General features: G+C 34.6%; 1 protein-coding gene across 4 annotated transcripts in view; it reads right to left on the bottom strand.

Annotated features, from left to right (window-relative positions):
• NPAS3 (neuronal PAS domain protein 3) overlaps window positions 1–26,062 on the bottom strand; it is a 611,440-nt gene that overhangs the window by 301,943 nt on the left and 283,435 nt on the right. For all 4 annotated transcript variants that reach the window (XM_032187821.1, XM_032187822.1, XM_032187823.1 and 1 more), the window contains one exon: window positions 4,846–4,928. In XM_032187821.1, coding sequence (XP_032043712.1) covers window positions 4,846–4,928 — 83 coding nt within the window. The remainder of the gene's footprint in view (window positions 1–4,845; window positions 4,929–26,062) is intronic.

Here is a 26,062-nt window from a genome sequence, read left to right as displayed (position 1 = left end):
CATCCATAGAGAGTCTGGGAGCACTGTATGGAGTAAAGCCAAACCATAGCATTTAAGCCATATGTGACTTCCAGGGAGTTCAAACGGTGCTCCCATCCTAGGACCATTACATGATCATGTCTGCGCTGATAACGAGGATGCTACAAAGTATGCAGGGCTTACAGCCTGAGCGCATACCACAGGTAACTTGGCAGGGATACCTTGGGTAGAACTGCACATCCACTACAGCTATCCTTTCTGAATTGTGTTCCACTCCTGGATCTCCAGAGCATGCCCTTTACATCTTGTGGCTCATGACTCAAAGATGACAAAGAACACAGAGTCTTTAGGGTCAGAATTTCAACTGAGCCTCTGTTTCCTTTGACCTTAATAGAATCCTGTTGTTTTTGTCTCATGGAATCTAATACTGCAACTACTTAGACCTTCGTTCATCTCAAAATGGTTCCTTAGTATAAGAAATAGATATAAAGAGAAAGGGAAAAGTGAGTCTCAAAATTTTGAAGAAACCATTCAGCAGGGCTACAAAAAATCTGCTAGGAGAGTAGTGCCTTGCGGCACAGATGAAGAATTCAACAAATGTCATCTACTTTGCAAATCACCTGTGTACAACAGACCTTGCTATGCACATTTCGTTAGTTGAGCATTTGATTTTTTTCCCTGTCTAGGTCAGTAGTTCAAGTCTATCAATTCTATCAAAAGGATGTGATGGCCAATAATTTTAGGGGCATGGCAGAAATGAAAATAGGATCCTTTTTTTTTTTTTTTTTTGGTGAAACTCAAGGTAGAAGTCTCTGTCATGAGGGTTATTAATGACAGTGCTCACCACTGACCAAGTCTATCAAAAAAAAAAAAAAAAAAAAAAAAAAAAGAGGCATTTTGCTGCACTCTGACACTTCAGAGTGCTGATTTAAGGATTTCTTCACACAAAACGAGGTGGAGGTAGGACAGTATATGCAATTTAAGACAACTAGTATCTAAGTTATTGAGTATGGTAATATAATGCTATATGAAAGTGTTACAGCTTCTTAACAGCTGAATAGGCACTGCTGAAGCAAAGAATGCAATTATGAAAGTTATCACTCTTGTATGCAGGAATACAAAATATGTACCACTCACTACAGTTCAGATACACAGTTCTATTATTATTACGAATACCATCTTTCTATCCTATTCTGACTTTAAAAGCTATTCCATTTTGTATAATTCCAAATATTTATTCTTTAAGTAGTCATTGGTATTTTAAAGGAAGAAATATCTTTTATAGATATTAAATTTTATTTGAAAATACTGTACATTTTACTTTTAATTGTTTTACAGTTCAGATTGTAAGGTGTGTTCTTTTTTGTTCAAGAATTTTAAAAGCAACTAATTTAAATATGCAAAATTATCTTGAGTTGTTCATACGTGAACTTAAAAGCCATGCAACACAGGAAAATTAAGTAATTATGCCTCCAAGTTATTTACTGCAATTAAGCTCATTTATCATATGCAAATTAGTGCAAACTGGTCTCATTAGTTACTAAATTACTCAATATGAGCTGAACAATGTAGCACTCCAGTTTGTAATGAAAAATCCCTGTAGAGGCAAGCAGTATCAATTAAGCTAATTTGCATATGCAAATATATTCACTAACTTTCCCTTTTCTCTATATTTAGTTCTACATTTCCTGATCATTCCTGATTATATGAAGAATATGGGGTTACTGACCCTTTTCCATACCTCCTCAATAGCAATGAAGTTACAGGAAAAATCCATGAGCCTTGTATAAACTGATCATCTTTTTGTTAATTTTTAAAACCAGTTTCAGTCAAATTTCTGAATAGCAAGCAACAGAAGAAATTATTTTTTACTGGATTTACTTAATAAATACCACATATATACATAGAACTGTAAAACTGAAGATGTCTTTATTGAAGTCTATTCTCATTATAACGCTATTTTTCCAAAGACAAATGTAGAATAAAACAAAACACAACTATCTGACAAACCAAAAATCATTTTTAAAAAATAATGAACATATTGCCATTACCTATTTTTTCTCTCTTCATCATACAGGTAATCTTACTTGGAAAACATTTCAAAGTTATTTTGCCCTGACTTTGGACACAATGATTTGACAACATTTCACATATTCATGTTTTGGGGTTTCTTTTTTTCCACAAGCAGCTGGTTTCCTTGGCTGCATACCTACTGTAGGAATCTCTTCAGCATGATATACAGTAATTGACTATGGCTTGGATTTGTGGACTTGACCGAGACTTCTTGCTTATAGAATCAAGATGTAAAGTATCACAAGATGCACCTCTATTTCTATTTTTACATCATCATAAATAACATCCACCTACATCCACCTTTTCAAGCATACTGTATTATGCTTTTCATGTGTCTGTCAATAAATTTTGAAGTATCAAAATATTAGGAGGATTAGAGAGGCTTCTTAATTTCTGAGATTACACTTAACCCAGTCTTCAAAATATTAATAGCAAAAGGGATTAAACAAACTATAAATTCAACTTCCTCAGATAGCAGACTGAAAAACAGGTAGTCCCAAGGTATAATCATTCTGCAAGGTTGTTTACTTCACTTGCAAACAATACTTATCACAGCACTGCTTTGCATATCATCTTTAGGAGCAGCAAGCTAAATGAGAACTTGTTAGAACAGTACTCCATTGCAGAATCTATCTGGTTGTTGTTTTACTTATCTTCTGGAAATTTACATGTTTTCCAGAGATTATTTTTCTACCCATAAAACCACAAAACAGTACTTTGAAATTTGTTCAGATCTTTTAAAAGTGGTGCATTTGAACGCATGACCTAGACTTTCTTTCCAAGTGTTGATTACTCTAGTAAGATAAGATTTTAACATATCATGATAAACTTGCAACCATTATTATTTTATTTTGTCCTTTATCCATCATCAACAGTCTATTCTCTTAAATGTCAGAGTATAACTTTCTACTATCAATTAGGAGATTAATAGGAGTAATTTGGTAAAAGGACCACCCTCTCTGAGAAGGCCACACCTCAACAGATATTCAATATTATGTTGATGGCAATTTTGATTGAAAATCCTCAATCCATTTATTACAGTGCAATACAGATTATTTTATTAGTATTATGAGAAAGATATATCCTGAAAACACCCTAATTTATCATGTATAAGTAGAAAAAAAATGTAATCTAGCTTAAATAAGCAATAAAATCGCTAAATAGTCTAAAATACACAATAAGTGAAAAATTCAAATGTCAAGTAGTTGTCATAGAATAGAATCGTAGAATCATTCAGATTGGAAAAGACGTCTAAGATTTCCTAGTTCAACCTATAAATCTGTCAAAGTGGACGCCTTAGTTTTGTTCTTAAAAATTGACTCATATGTTCATATAGCATCAAACCTAATACCTAAAGAGTATATATAAATCAGTCTCAGTAAGATTTTGTCTAGATATTTCTTATAATTTATATTACAAGAAAGATACCTCTAGGATATATAGCACATTTTTACATACTCAAAACACCACACAAACAAATTACATAAATTGGAACATCACAAAACTGTTGTTTATTTATTCTTTTTTTTTTCCCCCCTACATTTATGAGACAGCATAACAGCATTTCTGTGTGATATGCAAACAGTACTGTAGATACTGGTGCAGATACCTTTGGTACAGTTACTATACTGCAAGCATTTGCTTATAGAATCAAAAATTTGAGCTAGATCTTTGCTAAGGATGCACAACTAAGTAAGTCACTTCATTCATGATTTTTGCTCCAAAGAGAAATTCATTCTACTGGTTAATTTCATGTTTTCCTAAAATTATCTTTGTTGCTATTTGGCATTTAGTTACTTTAAAAATATGTGAAAAATCTGACATTATCCATAATGCTTTTGAATGCCACAGCTGAGGTAGTACGGAGAGATAGCTCTCAATCTTTTCAAATTAAGTGGAATATTTCTCATGATAATATCCTAATTTACCTCTTTTGTACCTCTCAAAAGATAAAATACCAAGCAATATATTTGCATTGAGAATCTGTGTACATTGCTAAGTGTAGTTATTCAGTGCTGTGGTTAGAAAAGACTACATGTAAAGAGTGGTGTGGTTTTTTTTATTATTATTATTATTATTATTTCCATAGTGCTGAGTTTTTGCCTTGCTGACAAAACACTTCACATTTTGTTCTTAACTGCTTCTGCTCCACTTTGATTACTGTAACATAAGAAAGGCTGTACTAACCCTGACAAAACAAAGCATGCATAAGAACATCTCCATCAGTTTACTGTTTTTTCAATCTAATCTTGCTGGAATATAGCTCCTTTTACAGTGTGACTAAATTCTTTGACAAATATCTGATTAGTTTTTATCTCATAGCTAAGGAGACCTAAGAAGCATGCTGCTGTTCATCTTTTCTCTTTGCAGATTGTAGCAAATTTGTGATACATAATCATGACAACTGTGATATCAAAGAGGAAAGCAGTGCACATAAACCAAAGTGGGGAAAAACACCCTAAATCTGTGCATGACACATAAGGCAAATAAAATCACCAACACAAAATACTGTTTTGTGCACACACACAAATACATTCTGCAAGCAAACACCTACTGCACAGTTCAAAACAACAAAATATTGAGATTCATCTATACAACACCTGCCTTCCCTCTCAAATTGTTCCAATCATGGACTTTCTAAAAAGAAATAAATGTGACCTTTTAAATTTCATTAATATATTTCATTAATTTTCATTAATATAAGTGCTGACACCAACAGTATTCAAATTATTGGCAGAAATAGGTCTGACTAGTTATTTTGATTTTTCTTGGAAAAGCCATTTTTTTTTTTACCTGTAAAATATGACTTCCCAAATGTGACTCAAATACTTCAATGGCAAGGGCACTGGGACTTCTCCTGCGCTGGGCACCTATAACTGAATAAAAAACAGTTATGTTGCAAGGTCTGCACATTCATTTCTAATCCCTGATCACACCATTTCACATTAACTACTTAAATATATTTTGCATTTTAAACACCAGTGTTGATTTCAAATTTGCCTTGCATATAGTAAAATTGGTACATAATTTTCAGTGACTCAAAATTTTGAGGATAAAAGTATCCTTTTATCCTCAGAGAAGAAGAAGAAAGCTATTTAAATGTCCAGGAATTCTGGAAATGAATAGTCTATTCAAATATGTCCTCAGTTCTTGTAGAATTTTTTTTCATACGTTACGATGATAGCATGCAGAATGTAGTACTGAAAAAGGCACTAAATATAATGTAAATGTTTTGGAATGTAATGATGAGAACTAAATATTACCCAGGAAGATATTTGAGAGATTTATCTTAACATGTTACTTATCTTATTTGAAACTAAAATGAAGTAAACACAACTTTAAAAAGTTAACATTTGGCAACAGCTGCACTGTCATCACATCCGAGATATCAAAGATGCTCCTAATTATAGGGAAGTCGTATGTCAGGTGTCAATGTTAGTTGCTGGAAAAGATACCTAAAACTTCAACTTCTACACTTAAATTATATAGTTTAAAAGTACAATTTTAGTAACAGGTGGTTGTGTTTCAAAAGCAGAAGTGATTAGAAAACAAGCTAAGAAATCATAAAACTCATCTTTCATTAAACTCTCTATGCCAGGAGCACAAAGCCAGCAATTAAGTCTGAGTGACCAAACATAGGTATTGACTGCAAGCTGAGATTTCCTCTTTGGTTTAGGCTATACTTCCCACATGAACAAAGAAATAACACGGAGAAGACGGCACAGCACTGCTGGGACATTCCTACAAGTTTCAAAGCCAGGCATATCCATAGCAGGCACAAAAAGGTAAAATTTTAAAGTGCATACAAAAACATTTACGTCCAAAGACACTGATGGTCTAATGCCTTTGAAACCTCTTTACAACACACGGTAAGGAAAAAGAAGTAACAAGGGAGCCACTAAAACAAGTAGAATGGATGACTGTCAGTACTAAACGCTCTAATTTAACATCAATGAAAACAAAACATAGAGCAATGTTTTTTTAGTCTTCTATGATACTGTCTGCCAAACATGATATCAGTAAGAAAAGATATATGCCAAGTAATGATAGTCATATTGACCTATTTGATGCTTCATGTAATTTCCTTGCAGGAAATTCTAAGCTATTTATATTAGGCAAACATGTGGCTTCATTGCTAATGGATTCAGGCCATAGCTCAGAATTACAAATGGTGACTGCTCTAGACTCAGTGTCTTCTTTTCTCTGAAGATACTTGAGGATGCAGATGCTACCAACATAAGAAAATAAGCCTTCAAGACTTCTCCTTTACACTTCAACTAAAGTTGGTAATAGACAGATATGTTGTACTTGTTTTTTAACATTAGTTAGTAAAGTGGCTTGCTTGACATGCCAGCATAATATTCTTCTTTTACTAGTTTTAAGTACTTATTTGTTATTATGTTTTTCTGTATCAGTCTTCTGATCCTAAATCATTTTGCTTCTTTTCAGTCTTATTTTTCCTATAGCTATAGTGACGCCTACCATTTACAGTAATGCCTATATCATGAAAAAAAAAAAAATCAGAGCACATAAAATTTGCTAGCAACTAAGGCTCCTTTAAATTTATTATTTTTTTTTTTCCAGACATGAGACTTAAAGATGATCCTTCTTTCCTCCTTACTAAGCCTCCAGATATGTTATCAAAGGTTTGCTTACACAGGAGCTGTACCAATATTTCTAAGGGAAACTAGCTTTTGTTATGGGATTAAACAGAATATGTGGCATTGTGAAGATGATTGGTGTCCCCACTATGCTTGCTATCAATTAGCACCTTTTTTTTTTTTTTTTTTTTTCCCCCAATGTCATTTCATTTATAATCTACCAGCAACAAAAATGAAATTTACAGTTCTGGACTGTTAGGCATTGCTTCATAGTAGTCTCCATAGGAGCACTGCAAAAAAACAAAACGAACCTCTGAAAGAACAAACAACCTGCTTAAATCCTTTAGGTTCTTTCATTCTTCCATCTAGACTGCGTTATATTTTCCACACATTATCTGAACACATCACCACTTGGAATTTGTCTTCCAATTAATTTTCTATTTCCTGCACTACATCATTCCTTTACAATCCACTGGCATTTTAAAGCGTATCCATTACATACAGAATATTGCTTCCAGTTCTATGATGTTAATTGCAGTTTTTTTAGCATGTGAGTATAATAACTTGAATAAAATGCATGAAGGCAATGTAATACTTTAAAAACAGTATCTTTAACTTGAAGTGATATTTGCAGGTAAGTTATCAGTTCTTCATACTTGGGTTGCTCTCAGTTCTATACGTCAAACCAAAAGACTCAAGGTCAGTGAGTTAACTAGAAAACAAGAGAGGGCCACATCTTAGCTTTAACATTGTCAGTTAAATCCTCTGTTGATGCCTGTATCCTAGTGGCTGGTATACATGTACACAAATACCTTGCAGTACTTTCAAGGCATTCAGATCATTGACAGTTTTATAGCAGAACTTCTTGATTTATGTGTCTTACACTTACTCAGGTGATGTGGTGTTGTAATGACAGTTCCTAATTTTACAACCAACATAAATATGTTAAACAGAAAACCATTCTGCTTCTAGTAGCCATACTGCAACTCTTTTTTTTGGTAACATAATAGATGTTAAATATGCCCTTTCTGTATTTCTCTCATTTCCCTAACTATTATTCTTAACATTTTGAGGAATGAGACAGAAATATTAAGATAAATCTAGAACAGGTGAAAAACTTATTTTCTTCAATCTTTTGATTTCATTACATCATTATGTTACTTATTTGAGCTTTGAAGATTTCTCAATAAAGGTATCTGCATCAGAAGAAATACTATTTGGAATATACAGATGCATATCACATTGACAGATTTCAAAAACACAGCAATCTCACAGTCCAATCACAGCACAAAGCCTCTTATTTGTGGTGAATGGATCATTCGCAAGACAATAGATGAAAGGAAGACATAGACTGAAATGGTTGGATTAAAAAACAGGCCATGATTTTATTTTCTTATGAAATTTCAAAACAAACTATAAATACTGAACTGGCTCCCATCATAAGAGCCACATCCAGTCATCTCTAAATCACTCCCCCTGTGGATGGAACCATCAACAGATGCAGTTTAGCTGCTCACAGAAAACTTGGAAAGCAAGGGATTTAGAATTCATATCAGAACATATAAATCAAAGCAGCTCAATGAACTTCACAGTCCTAAAGATCTGTATATGTGTGTGTATATATATATATATATATTTTTTTTTTTTTAAAGTAGATTCTCTTTTAAATGTAGAAACAAAGCATTCCTTTCAAGGGGTTAATTTCTTTTTTTGAGTATCAGGAATTAAGTGAAATCAGGACATGGAGAAGGCTGAAGCATGTGTACCAACTGGAACAGGAGGCACAAAGGAAACAAGTTCCAAACCCAGGTTAAATTCTTCTTCCAAGTTTCTGTTGTTTTAGTAGTATGAACGAACTTCTATAAATAGGCTTTTTTGTTTGTTTGTTTTTATATGTAGTCATATTTTATACTGTCTACTTTTAATTGACAAAGTTTAAGGCTTGAACGTAAAATTCTGGTTAACAAAAAAGCTGGCTGAATCAATATTGCTATCAAATATTGATTACTAATAGTGACAAGAAGATTGAATGATTTCAAAATACACCTTGTTGTGCTGGAACAGAGGATTCTCCCCATTGAAATATTTTACTTCCCATAGCGTTGGACCGTGACTTTTACTATCCAGATTGACATGACTGACATGTCTATTCCTGGCATAGGATTATTCTGTAACAAGCTATTAATAAGGAAAAAAATCTAACTGCTCATAAATTCCTCTTTAAATTTTCTCCCTCAATGACTAATCTGGCTGTGCATGTGGTGAAGGAAGAACCACATCCCTTTCAATGTGTCTTGGGGGCAGTCTAAGCATTCTTAATGCAATCTCAAGAGCATTTGCAATTGTGCTAGAAGGAGTGGGAAGCTATGGGAAAGAAAAATGTACACTGCCTAACAAAGATTTCCATGTATCCCTATAAGAGAGGATTTCCTCTAACACACTTCTAAGCCTCTGGAGCAAAGAATGACCAAAAACTGATGTCCACTGTGACCTTCTCCTAGTGAACAGAGAACAGTAATTAAACAGAAGCCATATTTTTTGAGCTCTAGGAATGAAAATGTAACACCAGTTCTCCCTAAATACTTTTGTGAGACGTTGTGTGCCACATCTCAACATAAATTGGTTTTGTGGAATCTTTGGTACAATTCAGACTAAGTTTTAAAATGCTGTTGCTTTGATAATTTTTTTTTTAAAACTATTCTGAACTTTTTAATTAATTCTCCTGAAATTGTATTTACTTAGAAAGGCCTTTACTCAATTAGCCTCAAAATCTTCATTTATTAATTTCTTTTTAACTCTTCTGAGCAGCACTTTTTTGTATGCTTGAAAGGAGAGGGAGAGGCAGGCCCATCCCATCACACACATTTAGGTAATCTGCTGTCTGAATAGTCATTTAAAAAAAAAATAGAGCCCATGTTTCACTTTTTTGATCTTGAATAGTTCTGATTATGTCAAAAAAAAAAGTCAGACTTCAATTAGCAAAGCCTGAACAGGCCTGCATAAATATGAAAGTTCATAAACAGCCCACCAAAAAGACAATTATCTTTTTTATTCACAAAATACATAACATATGACTACATACCTTGCAGGTTTTAAATGAAATATTATAAGAGAAATATTAGACAATGCAGGGTCATCTAATATTTCTCCCTATAGGTATTAACAAAATACATGATAATTTCAGATAAGAAAGAGAATCATCTCAGGTGACCATATATGTGAAGCATGTAAAGCATGTAAACAGAGTTTTGAATACATTTTTTTCAATGTAAAGATTTTTTTCAATCTACATGAAGATTTCTCTTTTGTTATTTCAAGGAACAACTCCAAATGCTTGTGAAAGAACAGTGAAGTTGAATGAGATAACCAGAGTGGTTTCACAGGAAGAAGTGAGATGCCATTTTAAAACCCTGAGATTTTCCAATGAGCAAATTATTTGGAAATGCTCAAAAATTCTGTTTTAGAATAGACAGGGACACTGATGGAGGGCTAGACTGAACAACAGAAGATGCAATGTGAGAGAAAAATAATGTGAAACCAACATTAGGCTCATGAAAGCAGGCTAGTATTTACATATTGTAAAATCCACATAAACATTTTATTGCTTTTAATTTCTCTAACTTCATATTTAATACCTTGCTACATTTTGTTTTCTTCTTCTTTTTTTTTTTTTTTTTTTTTTTTTTTTCTGTTGATCATTCTTTGCCACCCCATTTATCACTGATTCTAAGTTTTGAGAGAAATCTTTAGCAAGAATCAACTTCTAGGCCTGAGATGTATGTTGATGACATAAGGTATAGATTATATATATTCAGATCCTGTTCTAAACTGTGATCAATGGTGGGCAACCAGCATGATGTAAGCAGAGATTTTGCCCTCTAAATTGGAAAGGGTATCCAAAGAAAGTAGATGATGTCACCACTCTACCTCATCGTAAACCATCATGGGATCCAAAATTTAGGTCCCTTATAACATCCACCCACACAGATGGGAAGAAGAAATAAATCTCAGATGGAGTTGCAACATATGTGGAAAAGTATTTTATCCTGGTTTAGTAAAGCTATGGGAATCATTAATGCTGTGCCATTACCAACTAAGTATCACAGCAATAAAGTATCAGCACAAAATTGTCACAAAGGACTACATGTAAGATGCATAATGCAATATATGATAATCAACTTGCAAAGCTAACAATGGCATTTCAAATCTATTTTTTGTGTAGGCAAATGCCTATTATTCTAGACGTCCATCTTCTGGTCACTAGTACACAGCATGTATTCATTACTGGAGAATCCACTGCTCAGAAAGCAAACCAAACCTTTCCATTGAATAACTAAGTAGTTATCAAGAATGAACTGGTTAAATGTTACCTAACAGGATTACAGGTGTGTTGTTTATTTCAAGTAGATCTTCTATAGTGTTTCATCAAAAACTCTAGGGATTAAAAAAAATTGTAATGAAATTTGTTTTTCAAATTGAAGTTAATACTTTTAAACTTAAAAAACAAAAACAAACAAAAAACCAACACTTTTAATAGCTTATTTTAGTTTCCATAACTTAAAACTGATCAAATAAAAATGTCAAAAAAGCAGAAAGAAAAAAAAAAAAAAAAAAGAAAAAAAAAAAAGAAAGAAAGAAAAACTGAAATCAAAAGATCTGAAGATGTATTTCCCAGAAAAAAATGTGTTCCCCTTCCCCAGATTCTAGGTGAATGGAAAAAAGCAAGTAGAGAAGTGGCTGTCTTAGTGCAAGTTTTCATCTATTTTATGTGCCTGTTCCCCAATTATTTTCATCTGCTTTATGGATCTGTTCCTTCCCACAGGATTTGTTCTCTGGGTGTGGGGTGGGAGGATGAAGCAAGATTTCTGATGTCCTAAATATTTCTCTCTCTTTTCTGAACTTCTTAAAATTAAAAAATCCAAGATTGGAAGTTAAACACACCTTAGAGATTAGCATATTCAAGATTCTTATGTTCTCTATTTGATAACTCAAATAACACTGTTTCTTAATCAGTACGTATTTGTACATTTTACTACTTTATTTCAGAGATTTTTCTTTTCACTCTTAAGTATGAAGGCTTTGCTGTGCAAGAATTTCCAGTCATCTAAGCAAAGAGAGTTCTCCATCTGTGGCTGGGGGAGGGAGCACTGGCCTTTCTCCCACACTGTAGTAGTTACTATAGGAACTATTGTGCCTCCTTCAAAAGGGCTACAGACAGGGTGATTAAAATTCTTCATGGGAGAACCCCCACTCTTCTCCTTGACAATGAAATTCTTCAGGGAGAGGGCTAAGCCTCCAGTTCAAGAATGGCAGCACCTGAGGGAGTGATGTGGCAGAGAGAATCACCACTGCTTTAAATTGAAACACATGGGAAAAAATACAAGGGCCTGCACTCCTGAATTAATTTTCTTCTCCTCCCATGAAATACAGCAACATTGGCCAAAACTCCAGAAAAACAGGAGAAGGAATAACTTCATGCACCTTCCACCACACAGAGGACAACGGCACAAAGTAAAGAACACACAATTTCCATTAAAATCAATAGAAGGAGAAGCAAAAGAACTACATCATCCATAAAACAATTAAGGGTAACTATTAACATTCGCTCTAGTCATTAGCTTCTCTGCAAGGTAGCAAAATGCACATTGACATGGAGAGGAGGGACCAATGTCTGATATAACTGAATTAGAGCTACCTCCCAGTATCAACTTCACTTTACAGGGGTTGTTTTACAATTAATTATTACACTGCTCACAAAAATATGTGAGAAGGAAGAATATATACAGAATGAAAGTATATGGAGTGTAATCCTAACACATACAGTGCGCTCCCACAAATAGATAAAATATGAAGGAGGTTAACTCTACCACCATAGGTCAATAGAATAGTTCAGTTGGAAGAGACCTCCAAAGATCATGAAGTCCAACTCCAATATTGTTAGACAGTAGCATTCTTAAAGAAGAGAGAAAAGTGGTACACTTAGGTCCAGAGAGGATTGGTCACAAATATGGGGTAATGTGAGAAGCACAAAAATGTTTTGAAAACTGTCAAAACAATAGATAGAATAGCTGAGAAAGTGCTGCCAGTAAAAGAAGTTTTAGATGTCATTGTAGATTTAATGATATTGGTCTGAATAATTAAAGTGAGATAGGAACTTCCCAAGAAGTCCTATTGCTCTGAAGAGAGAGTTGAAAAAGTCTGCAAAAATATGGGAGGAGGACAGATGTGCAAGGCAAGGGAGAAGGAGACACAAACACAGGGTGAGTTGAGGGGGTTAAAAACTGAGGCATTTGGCAATGTTTTAAGTAAATGCCTACTCCGTGAGATTTGGACCTATCAATGGAAAAATGCATAAACATTACGACAGCATAAAGAAATTCCTTAAAATTATCAATTTCATCCCAAATGAATATATATGTGTTACTTATCCAGATATAACACGACAACACTTATTGGGCTGATAATTCTATTGTCTTTTATTTTTAAACTAGTATTAAAATTCCTTGTGGAAGAAAACTGCTGTCACCCCTCTCCAGCTTCAGAAATGGTTAGTGTCACTGATTCTGTTCTCAGGAGGAGGATGAGGTATTAACATCAAGTCAGAATAGTGTTATATAGTGTCAGACTATACTTGCTGGTAAAACTAAGAGGCCTACATCTGTTGTCTTGCTTTTTTTTTTTTTTTTTTTTTTTTTTTCCAGCCTGATCCCAAAGGTTCATGTTATGACATTTGTAACATCTGCTACAAATGCGGAGGTAAGTCAGGCACAACCTTATTACTTCCAATCTAACGCTCTATCCATCCGCAGGGCTTTCATATGCCACTAGTATGTCAAGGGGACCTAAAGCTGTTCGATCTACATGAAGCAAGGTATAATATATTTCTGAGAGACAAGAATGAGAAATCTTGCTTTGTTATGCCTTCCCCTTTTCTGTTGTCTTAAATCTTGGCAGTGTTATTTCAGAATCTTCTGTGAACAAAACAGGCAAGCTGCTCCTCCTTAAAGTCAATACAATTGCCTTTTTATGCCTTAGACGGTGGTGTGTTGTAAATGTGCAAGCTGTGATTCACATCATCCCTGTTTTTACTAACACTACAACATATCCAGCTTCCCTGGACTAGACCTTCCTATACAGAGGTTTAATTTCTTGCCTACTCTTCTCTTTATTCCTTTTCACTTCATTTTTTTTGGATGCACTGCATCATTTTATGGATAAACTTTTACCAGTACTCATCAGAAATATGCAACTCCTGTAGGACAGAAATATGGTAACAAAAAAGTAAATGGGTAAGGAAAATGAATAACAAAATGCTTTACAACCAGCATGCTTTCCATTAGCTTACCATTACTATTGGTAGAGTAACAGATGTGGACTTTTATTGATATATTCCATAGTACTTGAAGATTTAAATACTTACTTGTTAACAGCCTAACATATAATGTGCTACCAGAGCTATGCTGTCACTACTGAAGTGTAATGCTAAGGCTAGGCATTTCACATCTGCCTGCAGAGGAAACCAACTATTTGCTACATGGCTACAACTGCCCACTGAATTTTCCTAAGACACACATATAACCTCTTCTGACAGCAAGTGGAGTGTAATATTAGAAACTTACAGTTTTAGATGTTACTGAACTAATATACTCAACAGCCAGTATCAGAACCTCCCCCCACCCCCCAAAAAAAAAAAAAAAAAAAAAAAAAAAAAAAAAAAAAGAGAGATAAATTTTGCATTTGATACAGTCTGCAACCAAGCAGTTGTATTTTTTTTGGTCATCTGTGCTTCTAGCATATTCACTATCATACTATGACAGTCTAAGTAAAAGGAAGCCTCTGAGATATGAAGGACATTGGAAAAGAACAAGTTGCTTATTTTATGTGAACTCCCAAAATTAACAAATACATCCAAGATTGCTATTGGCAAATGCAGGAGTCATCTTCACCATGCATGCAAAATCCAGCTATGACATAACCCTTAACTGACTAAATACACTACTAGCCTACTGAATTGGGTGATACACTGAAACGAATCCAAGTACACAACTCTTCAGAACTGTTTCTGGTTCTAAGGTGGAATGCAGAACTTTACTACTTTTACAGTCTTGTAAAAAGACTGCAGGTCTTGCAGGTGGTGGATTTGTTGTATGCTATGTGCCTTTTTCCCTTTTCATAACACAGTCATGAACATACAATGAAGATTTCTAAAATGAGTGAAACTGGGTACAAGTCTTCAACCAATCCCCATTTCCAGGGAAGAAATCTGCATCAGTTACCAAAACTAAACTGTGTAATTAACTGAGGATTTTGGTAAGCACCAACTGTGTCACTAGTCAATTATTCTTCCTTGTCTTCCAGCTGCTGCTTCTCTCTATTTATAAGAGAGGCTGCAGGAAAATGCAACTAATCAGAATTTGGCAATTTCAAAAAATAACTAAAGAAATGTAAGGAGATTACTATGACCAGCTGTAGTATAATTAAGAAACACTTAAAATCTTTGCAACTTGTTGTTAATTTCTTATTAGGAAAAAATGATGGTTTTTTTGTTTTGTTTTGTTTTGTTTTTCACCAAGAAGTTTTATAAGATCTAATATTGAATTTTTGAATTGCTGAGGACTGAAAAATGAGCAAGTCTCCCAATCCTAATGTAGTGTGGTCTTCAACACTAACAACAACATATTCTTATGCAGAATATTGGTTAAGTCCTTAAAACTGGGAAATGGAAGTGCTTGTTTTTAAAAGCACTGCTGCTTACAGAATAATTTGAGTTGATCCAAATCCCAAAGCCACTGTGGTACAGGGAAAGACTTTGGAAGGGGCTCTTAACTAAAAGATAATAAAAAAATAAAGGCGCGCTATCATTTGTAAGAGTCTATTTCAGCAGTTTTTAAGAAAACTATCTCTTGGAGATTCCAATCATTGTTAAGAAGCATAGTGAAATCTTTACAGGACATAGTGATATGGTCTTTAAATATTTGCTGAAGTTAAAAAAAAAAAATAAAAAATACAGCTGATGATGAATGAGCTCGAAAATAAATGAGAAATAGGAAGTTAACATATTTTCTGTTATTATTATTGGTTCCAGCAAAAGACTGGTGTTTCCTTTTTTATAGGCAGTAGAGTCTTTTTTTAAACAGTTATGTAAGGAGAGACCAGTTTCTTTCACCTTTGGATATGCCTACCAGGGAAGAGTATAAAACAGCCTGAACAGAAGATAGCCAAGATAGTTATGGTAGTTAGAGCTTAATAATGAGAACAGGAAGGAAATTCTCTACAGCCGGAGAGAGTATTTTCTGTAGGCACAACATTCACTTCAGCAGAGTTGCATTCATTAGCATTAGGAATTAATTCAAGCTCAAGATTTTTTCTGCAGTGAGGGAAAATATTCCTTTTATTTCATTATGTCACAGCTAAGATTCACACTTCCTACCTGCAAAAGTTAAGTCTCCCCTGCTGTAAGACAACAAACATGGCGGCTATGGTTCAAAATATACCTTGAACCATCAAAGTTAAGTGATTTATTCTAGCCAGATATTTTGGTATTCTTTATGAAATGAACTTACAAGCATCAGAATTTATTCCCCACACAGTATTTGAATCAGACATGGACACAGATGGTTACCTCAACACTGGGGGCACAGTTTCATTTTGCAGTATAACACTCCAAGTCTTTAAATCTTTCTCACATTTTGTGAGCACTGATAAATTATTTTTTTTCTTTTTTTTTAAGCTTTACAATTATAGCAATAATGTATTGCATTTAGATAGCTTCTCAATTATCTTTTATTTTACACCCACCAAACCTAAGGTAATACACGCATTTGCTTAAAAAAATAATTTGCTTAATGTAGCACCTCAGCAGTCTCTGAGTTGAGGTTTTACTGAGTTTCTTTGACATCTCCTTTTAGTACGTAAACTTCACATTTTTTGTGCTAAGTCCAGCTGAAAAACTAGATTTTCACACCTATATAATTTGCAATTGAAGCTCAATTTAAATTAAAAAAAAAAGCCCCCCCACTATAAAACAATATCATGCTTAAACTAAAATATACAAAGAGAGTTGAATGAAGACTGCTTAAACTCAACATAAAACACACTCCTTTTTTCTCCTCTCCTGTCATCCACAACCTTTATGCATTCCGCAGAAAAACTAATAAATAATGCCTGACACTGTTTATCTATTTTTCTTATTTCTTTTAGTAACCTTTTGGAAGAGGGTTTGTATTCTGACATTCTTCATTATGAATGTGCTAGCTTAAGGGCATTTTGGATGATTTTAAATTGTCTGCTGTACTGATGTACAGCAAACATCTTATTTTGTTAATAATACCTAAAAATCTCAGAAATTTACATGAAAAAATGCATTTGCACTCAACAATGTTGTAGGAGAACAAGACAAATGAAGCAAGTTATTTCTATGAGTACTGACAGAAGTCTTTCAATACAAAGGCTTTGCCTTATGAATGCAGTATTATTGCAACATGTATTCTACCCCTTTTCACAAATAATATGGAGAACACACTAGAACTGTTAAGAGAAAAAACAGCTATTAAATCTAAATCCCAATGTTTCCAACACTGTCCCTGAAAAAAAATAAATTGTTTCAAAAATCTCTGAGAATAATTCTCACCTCATAGGGACTCCTTATTTTAAAGGAGAGGAAGAATCTGAGGAATAAAGAGGCACCTGCATCACTGGAAGAGGAAAAGACAGTGCTGTGGTAGCTGATGAGTAGATGTCTTCTAAAGAGAAAGGTTTATTTTGGTGAGTAACGACTTCAGAAAAAAAAAATATTTTTTATAGATAAGAGGAAAAGTGGATGGCAGGAGAATAGATTGAACATCAAAATACTTATAATAATAATAAAGAAAAAATCTAAATAGAATTTTTAAGCTGTGTCTTGCTCACAACTCTACCAAGAGCTGCATGCAGGAAAGATGTGGTCTCCGCTGCTGTGCAGAGACTACTTGCAGTTAGCTCAAGGCACAGCTCCCACGGTGCCTTGAACCTCACCCCTGTTTTCAGAAGGAATCCTCTAGTTCCACCGAGGTCATATTTGAGCTTACTAGCTAGCTGGTGGCCATGAGTGTTGCTGACACTAGAGCTAATAAGGCAACAGGGACTCAATTGCTCTGAGCTGCATATACAACTCTCCTGTTTTGTTAATCCATTTGGTCTGTGAGGTTCAAATGTCCATTGAACCACTGCACATATCATCTTGAGGTGGGCTAAGGGTATGCCTGTACAGTTACAATACAGGCAAAGGTGAACTAGCTGGAAAAAGGTTAATGTGGCCACTGATAATGGTCTAGCTGTGCTAACACAAGCTATAAAACTTTCCCATGAAGCAAGATAAAATAACTTTTTTTCTCCTCTGTGTTACCACAGCTGAGTTGCTTCCAGTCCCTGAGCTAGCTTATACTGCTGTGTAAACATGTTCTGTCTAATGAAGAACTGTTAATTAATTCTTAATTAATTAATTTGTTAAGAGCTAATGAGGGAAAGCGTATTGTACAAAAAATCCTGGAAAAGACTAAGCACACCCTTTTTCCATCTCATATTTTCTTCTTTTACCTTACTTCAACGCATCTTTGCTTTCTACACTTCCCTCTTTCCTCAGTTTTCTTACTTGACATTAGCATGCTTATTTGCATTGGCACTTTTAACCCCACATAAGTTCCTTACAAAGAAATTTTCACTATGATCAGAGGACCTAACGCTCTCGTGTGAGGTAAAACGGATCACTTTCTTAGGTATGTGAAGCTCTAGAAGGCAACATAGCTGGGGATAATAACTATCTGCTTCAGTACTTTCAAGTTGAAGTAGCTGAACTTCACTCACTAAACATGTATACATACACACACACACACACACTATCCCTACAAACCACTGGATGTTATTCCAAAAATCCTTGTCCTGCAGGGATTTTAAAAACTGTCACAGCTTTCAGTAAAATCATACAGCAGAGAGCCTACTATTCACTCCACCAAAGTTTCAGACTGTCAGCACCACAGGGGAGGTAGCCTTTTCCCTCATTTTGCTATTGATAGTGTAGCTCCAAAGGGTTGTGACCTACTCTCATTTTCAGGTTAATGTCCTCTCCCTTAAACAGTGCTGGCTGGAAAGGAAAGTGTGGTTATACTACTCCATACGTCATCAGAAAGCTACAAATAACTGTCAAAATACAATGCTGTCTTAATTCATAATATCAGTTTTTAAATTGTATCTCCTTTGAATCCACATTACAGATAGAGGAAGTGGACACCAATTAAGAAGACACTTTCAACAATTTTTTGATTTTCACTATTATGTTGTATTGTATTGACAATATTTACTGTTTGGGCTCAACATAAGTGCGTTTTTATCCTTTGGTGAACACTTGACAAAACTGCCAGGGACTTTCAAAAGAATTTATTAATCAGAAAACAGAACCAGGTGTTTTTATGACACCTATAGCAGCAAAAAGTCCAAACATTACAATTTCTTTGTGGCAAAAGGGCAACATGTCATCTTATGAGCTCCAGCTCTATCCAAAGTGTGATACCGAATCCACAAACCAGGCACAATCCCAGCTCATCAACAAAATGTCACGTCATCCACCAATGCATTCACCCTTATTTATTCCTCTGGAACCACACAAACAATAGGAGGTGATATCAGAGCACTACTTCAAGTAACTGAAGAGGCAACATGCTTCATTTGGAGATTCTTGCCAGTAATATCAACAGGCAAGAGACCAAACACAAGCACTTGCTGATCATACACTTTCGCATCTGGTTACTATCTAGTTTGAGACTGTCTTACTTCCCAGCTCATTTAATACCAGCTTCCATACTACGCTCCCAGTCCATACCATGTTAAACTTACTGAAAACTGAAAACTGTGTTTGACCCTGAGCATTTTTGACATCTCCTGAAAATATTTAAACAGATTTATTAATTGCTTCTGAATTTTGTCCTTTTTATTTAAATAAAATTATTTAGGTTAGAGTTTGACAAACTTGTTTGTCAGTGGACTGGACATCCAAACTTCAATGTTTGGAGCTGACTTAACACCTGAGGGAAAGGCATGGAGCTGGGACAGGGGAAGCTGAGGCTGGGTGTTAGGAAAAGGTTCTTCACCAAGAGAGTGAAGAGAGTGGTTAGGCATTGGAACAGGCTCCCCAGGGCAGTGGTCATGGCACCAAGCCTGCCAGAGTTCAAGAAACATTTGGACAATACTCTCAGACACGTGGTCTGAGTTTTGGGTGGTCCAGAGCAGAGCCAGGAGTTGGACTCGATGATTTTTGTGGGTCCCTTCCAAGTCGGGATATTCTATGAACATTGCATAATCTTTTCTAGTCACTGGCATCCAAAAATACATAAATGATAGTTAACTATTTTCCAAAACTGTAAGTGAAGTGGATATTTAGCAATGCCCCTAGTAAGTCATGCTTTCATCAAAAAAAAAAAAAGAAAAAAAAAAAGAAAAAAAAAAAAAAGCTAATTGCTTCATTTTGAATTTAAGCATGTGGGTAAACTCACCCTAATATTTTAAACACTGAAACTAATAAGACAAATAGGTTACTTTAAATAATGTGCAGGTTAGATGCCTATTCAAGTTGACATGCAATCTTTGTCTATGCTTCCTCCAACCTGTCCATCCAATAAAGGATGTTCCTAGGAGAGATATGGGATATGGGCTTTTGTGACTTCTGAAGTACTTTAGGTCCAAAACACTTTTATAAAGCAGTTATTCAATAAAGGTGAGTTTTGATTCTATGTTTAATATTGCAGTACTGCACATAATTGTGTGTTCAATAACTTGTCATAATATAAAATTATCTAAACTAATAAATGATTCATAGCTCTAAAAATATCCTGTTATGGATGAAGTTTAGCAGAGAGAAACAGCTTTATTTGCATTTAAAGTTAGAGCAATTTTGATAGTATTTAATGTTTCTCAACATGTGGAGATTTATTGCTCCTTTCTTTGTCAAATAATAGTTTTCTTAGTTAACAAAAAGAGAACTGATATTTTAGTTTAAAACTCCAACAAAAAACTGCACGAAGTCCCTTGGAATAACTTGTCAGAGTGATTCCAAAATTGAAACACACTAACCCTGATACTCCCAGCCACATAATAGTAAAGAAGTAAAGGTCTAGATAAACAGAGGAAGACCCTAGAAACATCCCCCAAAGCCTTCTGTCCACCCTATTCTACAAGCATGATTGACTGTGTCATGTTTATTGTTAGCCCATCTGGACAACAGGTGCAGTACTTAATGGCCGCAGTGTATTTGATTATTGACTAGTGAATATTTCTGCATGACACAATAGGCTGCTGACTGACCCTTGGTAACAGCAGACTTCCTACCCATTTGTAAATTCAAAATCTGAAAACAAAAGAAAACAATTTTAAGATTTTAACCTATCTTCTCTATGGAAGTTTTGTACCGAGCTTCCACATACAACTCACGTCTGTCAAATAGTTAGCTTGGCAGGCTTGTGTAGGGCCTATTAAAGGGAGAAAAAGAAAAAAAAAAAAAAAAAAAAAAAAAAAAAAAGGGTGCATGAATTTCAAGCTTGGGGGCCTCTAATTACCTCATGTTTAAAGTTTAACTACAAAATGTAGATAAATTGCTGCAGTAAAACCACAGAAGATCCTCCACCCGATTTGTGCCAACGTATCTAAAGCTCAGCGATGCTGATCCCAGGGAGACTTTTCCTTAGTCCTAAGAGAATTCATTTTGGACCCATTTCTAATGAGTATATAAAGGATTACTTGGATGTTTTGGTAAAGCTACCCAATAAATTAGTCAATCTGAAATTTTATTAGCTGCAAAGCATTACAGCGGTCATATAGCTGAAGAACACTGAGGGAATTGAAGCTGTATTAGTCATTTATTTAGGCAGATACCAGAGATCAGTACTCAGTACAGGCTGTTAGTTGTAACATTAAGCTAATTGGCTAATAGTTGCAGCAGTTCTTATAAGGTTTTTGTACTGAGAGGTGTGACCCCTTCTTGAACCAATTTATGTAAACCCAGAGGGAGTCCTAAATTTATTCCAGTTTCATGAATGCATGGTCTGGATGAAGAAACCAAAAGCAAAAAGAGTCTGTTTAAAAACCACTGTGTCAACCAAACACCTAAAATTTACATGCTGTTGGCTTGAAAACTTTCTGTTTAACAAATTACTCAAGATGATAAATGTTTAAAATAAGTGTAACAATTTGGTATTTAAAATGTTCATATTTCATCCAGTGCCTATTGTGGGGCTATGGTCTTTTTTCTTCTCAACCATACCTTTGGCTATTTATCTAGTTGCAAACTTTTATAGCTGTGAAATATTTTAAGAAGTCCTTTGGAAATGGCCTGAGGTAATTTCAAACTTAACAGACCCTGTCCCACCAGAGCTCATTACAGCGAATTTTATAACAAAGTACCCTCTACTTAATTTTCAGAGCTTAGCCAAGCGTACTAGAAATGCAGCTGCATTAAGTGCAATTAATGGTATAATAAAAGCAGTGGAGGGCTGTTTAAGACTCAAGAACTAGCAGTAAACAGTGGCTCCATGTTCTCTAACAGTCCGTGATGTGTCAAAGTGCCATAAGTGTGAGATTTCCTCTGCTGAGGAAGGAAAAAAAAAAAAGCCACATGTCCTGCTGGGAAAAAAATCTTCTGTCTTTCAATAATTCTGCAAAGGTAGAGCAGAAAAGAATAAAACCAGATTCCCTCCAGTTATGCCACTAGCATTCCCCTCTCTCTTTGAACAGAAGTCCAAAACAATAAACTTCCCATTGTTGAAGAAAATAGGCAAATTCAATTCTGTAAAAAGTGAAACTAATAGTAAGTGACTCATATAATGCACAAAATGATCTGGTAACAAAGTCTACTGTAAAATGACAGGAGAAAGAAATACGGTTTTTGTGACAGAAAATAGTAGCTTCTTATTTTAAATAAAACAACCCACAACACAACTGGGCTAGTAACAAGAAAAACCCTGCAATTGTTAAACCTGAAATTATCTTGATAAATAAACCGGTACTCCTAGGAATGAAATGAATTCTTGTCTCAAACTAAATAGGAAAAAAAAATAACCTACATTAAAGATAGAAGACAATTGACCTCTCCAGATCTAGACAGTGACTAAATTCTTCTGCATAGGTCTGATAGTTTTTTATTTCTAATCTTGAACCTTGTTTTCATGTATTTACCTCAACTGTTTACTTTGGCAGAAACAGACCTCTGTACTCATGCTGATGAAAAGTTAATTCTCACAAGTGGTCCTTCTACCTCACAGAATACAAGTGGCTTACAACCTGATAAAAGTTGAAAGCACAAAAGGGCTTGATTATCCATGGCCTGGAGATATCAGTGGTTTACTTCATGCACAATACATAGAAAAAACTTTATACGAGTGCTGACGTTAGAAAAATATGTGATTTTGTACTCCGTACAAGAATAACAGATTTCCAAATTATAAAATAAAAACAATTCACAATATTCAATGCATAAGAAGTGTCAAAAGTAAATGCAATAAGAAAAGAGGCAGAAGTTCAAAGCATCTTCTTCCAGGAATGAACAGACGAAGTAGACCAGCTTTTGTTTTATGCTTCCATTTTTCTAGAAAAAAATACACACTAAGCATATTTTGCCTATCTTTAAGATGATTTCAGAGTTAAAGGAACTCAATACCATAGTAAGGTGAAAAAAAATTATTTGTGGATTACACTGCTAGCGACATCCAAGCCAACTGGATGAAAATACTATTTGTGAGTTTATTATAATCAACAACATGTAGGAAAAGAAATTCAAATTATATTGACAGTATAACTCATTACTGGCTCAGAAATACTTAAGAGAAAATTAAACATACTTTTTTTTTTTTTTTTCTTACAAAGGATATCAAAATATCTCTTTCTGATGTACCTGTTATCTAGTACTATCTGCTGAGTTACAGAAACATTTTCAAGATGTCATTGAATGTTTTTGATTCTCCATTTCCTGTATTCGCTGAACCTTATACATTTGGAGGGTGCCTCCACCAAGACTGTTGTGCTGCTGACTTCAGGGAGGATAGAAGTGATCTACTTATTTACAGTGTTCTGATGCATATGTCATTTTTCACAGTAACATAATTCTATAACAATGACTTCAATAACACGAGAAAGTAATGTTGTTTATATAGGCATAAGCAGACTGCAGAGAAAAGCTCATCATGTCATTTGAGCAGATCATTTAATTGGCATTCATGTCTCCTACTACTCTTAAGACCACACAGCAGATAATGTATCATTTTACATTGTATTAATTAACATATTCTATGAAATAAGTCTGAAAAATGTTAACTACTGCTCAGTAAAACACCACAATTACTGCTGAAAAAAGTACAGTTGTGCGGACAGTGCTGATATATTAATAATGAAGGATAAGAAATAGACTGAGACAATGGCATTAGAAACCAAAAATGCATCAAGGGGAACGAATTACTATCTCTGTCATTAAACCAAGAAACTATGGTTCAACTTGACTGATGATACATTAAAAACAAACAAACAAACAACAACAAAATCTTTCTGTTGTCATGAAAATCATAGGGACCAACAAAAGCGATACTCTGGAAATTTTGTGTTAGCAACTATAAAAAAATCTAAACACTCAAGCAAAGAAAACTAAATAATATAATCCCATTTTGAGAAATGCCATGATGCATTAGGGAGACCAAAAATCTCAAGATGGAAGATGGGGGTAGAATTTGAAGAGCATTGCAGGTAGTGACAAAACTACAAACTCCAAAGATGATAATAAGTCTAAATACCCCAGCTTCCCTAATCTTCTGTGAAACCTGAACAGCTAAGTGTTAGAGAACACTTGCACAGAGAGCAGTATGATTAATTCACCAAGGCAAATGAGACGTATTTAAAAACACAAAATATGAAAGACAGAATGGCATTTTTTCTTAGAAGAGAAGAAAGGGATAGATACAAAAGTTGGAATAAGCAAGGCTGAAAGGATTTGTATAACCTTGAAAATAAACCACCTTAATATGGAATTCATAAACTGAAAGAAACTAGATGTTGAATGAACTGGAGACCAGCCCTCAGTGGACAAGCTGTAACGTATCATTATGTTCTTCAGTTTCTTACACTAGAAGGCAAGAAAAATTGACCAGTCTTAGAAGCCAAACTCTCAAACCTACTGATTTTCAGGTTTGTACATATCTATGAAACAACAAAGGAAATAACAGGGTAGAATTGGCTATGATGATTTTACACAACTTTTTTTTTCCTTGTAAAAAGCAACTAACCATGAGAAATAGTTGACCTAACATCCTTCTTTAGTAAATAAAACAAGATAACCTTGGATGAGTAATATTTTCAGACTGGCTGAATGAAAAGCTGTCAAAGGGCTAAGATGCAAATAGAAAATACATATTGGTATGAATTTACCAAAAGTGTAATGGGGTCTCTCCACCTCTTCTCTCCTCCCCATTAGGTTTGTTTCACAAAGTTTGTGTATTCCTGACCATGGTTGGGGAGGTTCTTAACTCTTCAAAAAACAGCTGGATCCAAACCCAGCTGACATTCTGTAAATTACCATGTAGGTGCACAAAACACTTGGGAAAAAAAAAAAAAAAAAGGATGCCAAATCACCTTAAAAAACATATGCATGGAAGGTATGGGTTTGATGACTATGTGGCAGACAGCTCACTGGCAGCAGAGATCTTTCTTGCAATACAAAATAAATGTACAGATACTGGCACGGAAACAACAATTTGGGACTGAAACTAGAAACAAAAATCTTTGCAGAAGAATAAAAAACAGAATGAATGAAAATATGTTCCAGCCTTAACATGGACAGTATCATCTCAATATTCTTAATACAATGATGATCATTACAATAAGCACTGGGAATCAGGTCAGGGCAAAGAATAAAAGAAAATTGTATTAATCACAATCTCCAAAGGCAGGCCATAAAAGCCATATCACATGCACTGAAAAATAATTCATTAAACTATATCCCAGCTGGAAGTAGAGAAAAACAAACAGAATAAAAAGACACTAAGCAGCAGGGAGAAATAAACTTTATGGAACTGTCAAAGCATGAACAATAGGGGAAAAAATAAGAAAAACAATAAACATGTCTGTTTTATTGGTAAAATAGCCACGTTAGGACAGACATGAAAATTAAATTTAAAGCAAAACCCGAGATATAGAGATAATGCCAAGCTTGAAGTATCAAAATTATCCTATTGCAGTTCAGGACATTCAGTACTTGCAAATTATGGCTTGGCAGTGCCTCACAATGAGAGAAACATCAGTAAATGCTAATCATTCATGGAGCATCAGGCACATCTCTTCAGAGTTATGTACCACAAGATGAACTGAAAGCAAAAACGTCCACATTTCAGGATTGACTGTTAAAG

Source organism: Aythya fuligula, chromosome 5, assembly GCF_009819795.1.
Source record: "Aythya fuligula isolate bAytFul2 chromosome 5, bAytFul2.pri, whole genome shotgun sequence".
Taxonomy (NCBI): Eukaryota; Metazoa; Chordata; class Aves; order Anseriformes; family Anatidae; genus Aythya; species Aythya fuligula.
This window is presented reverse-complemented; position numbering and strand designations above follow the sequence as displayed.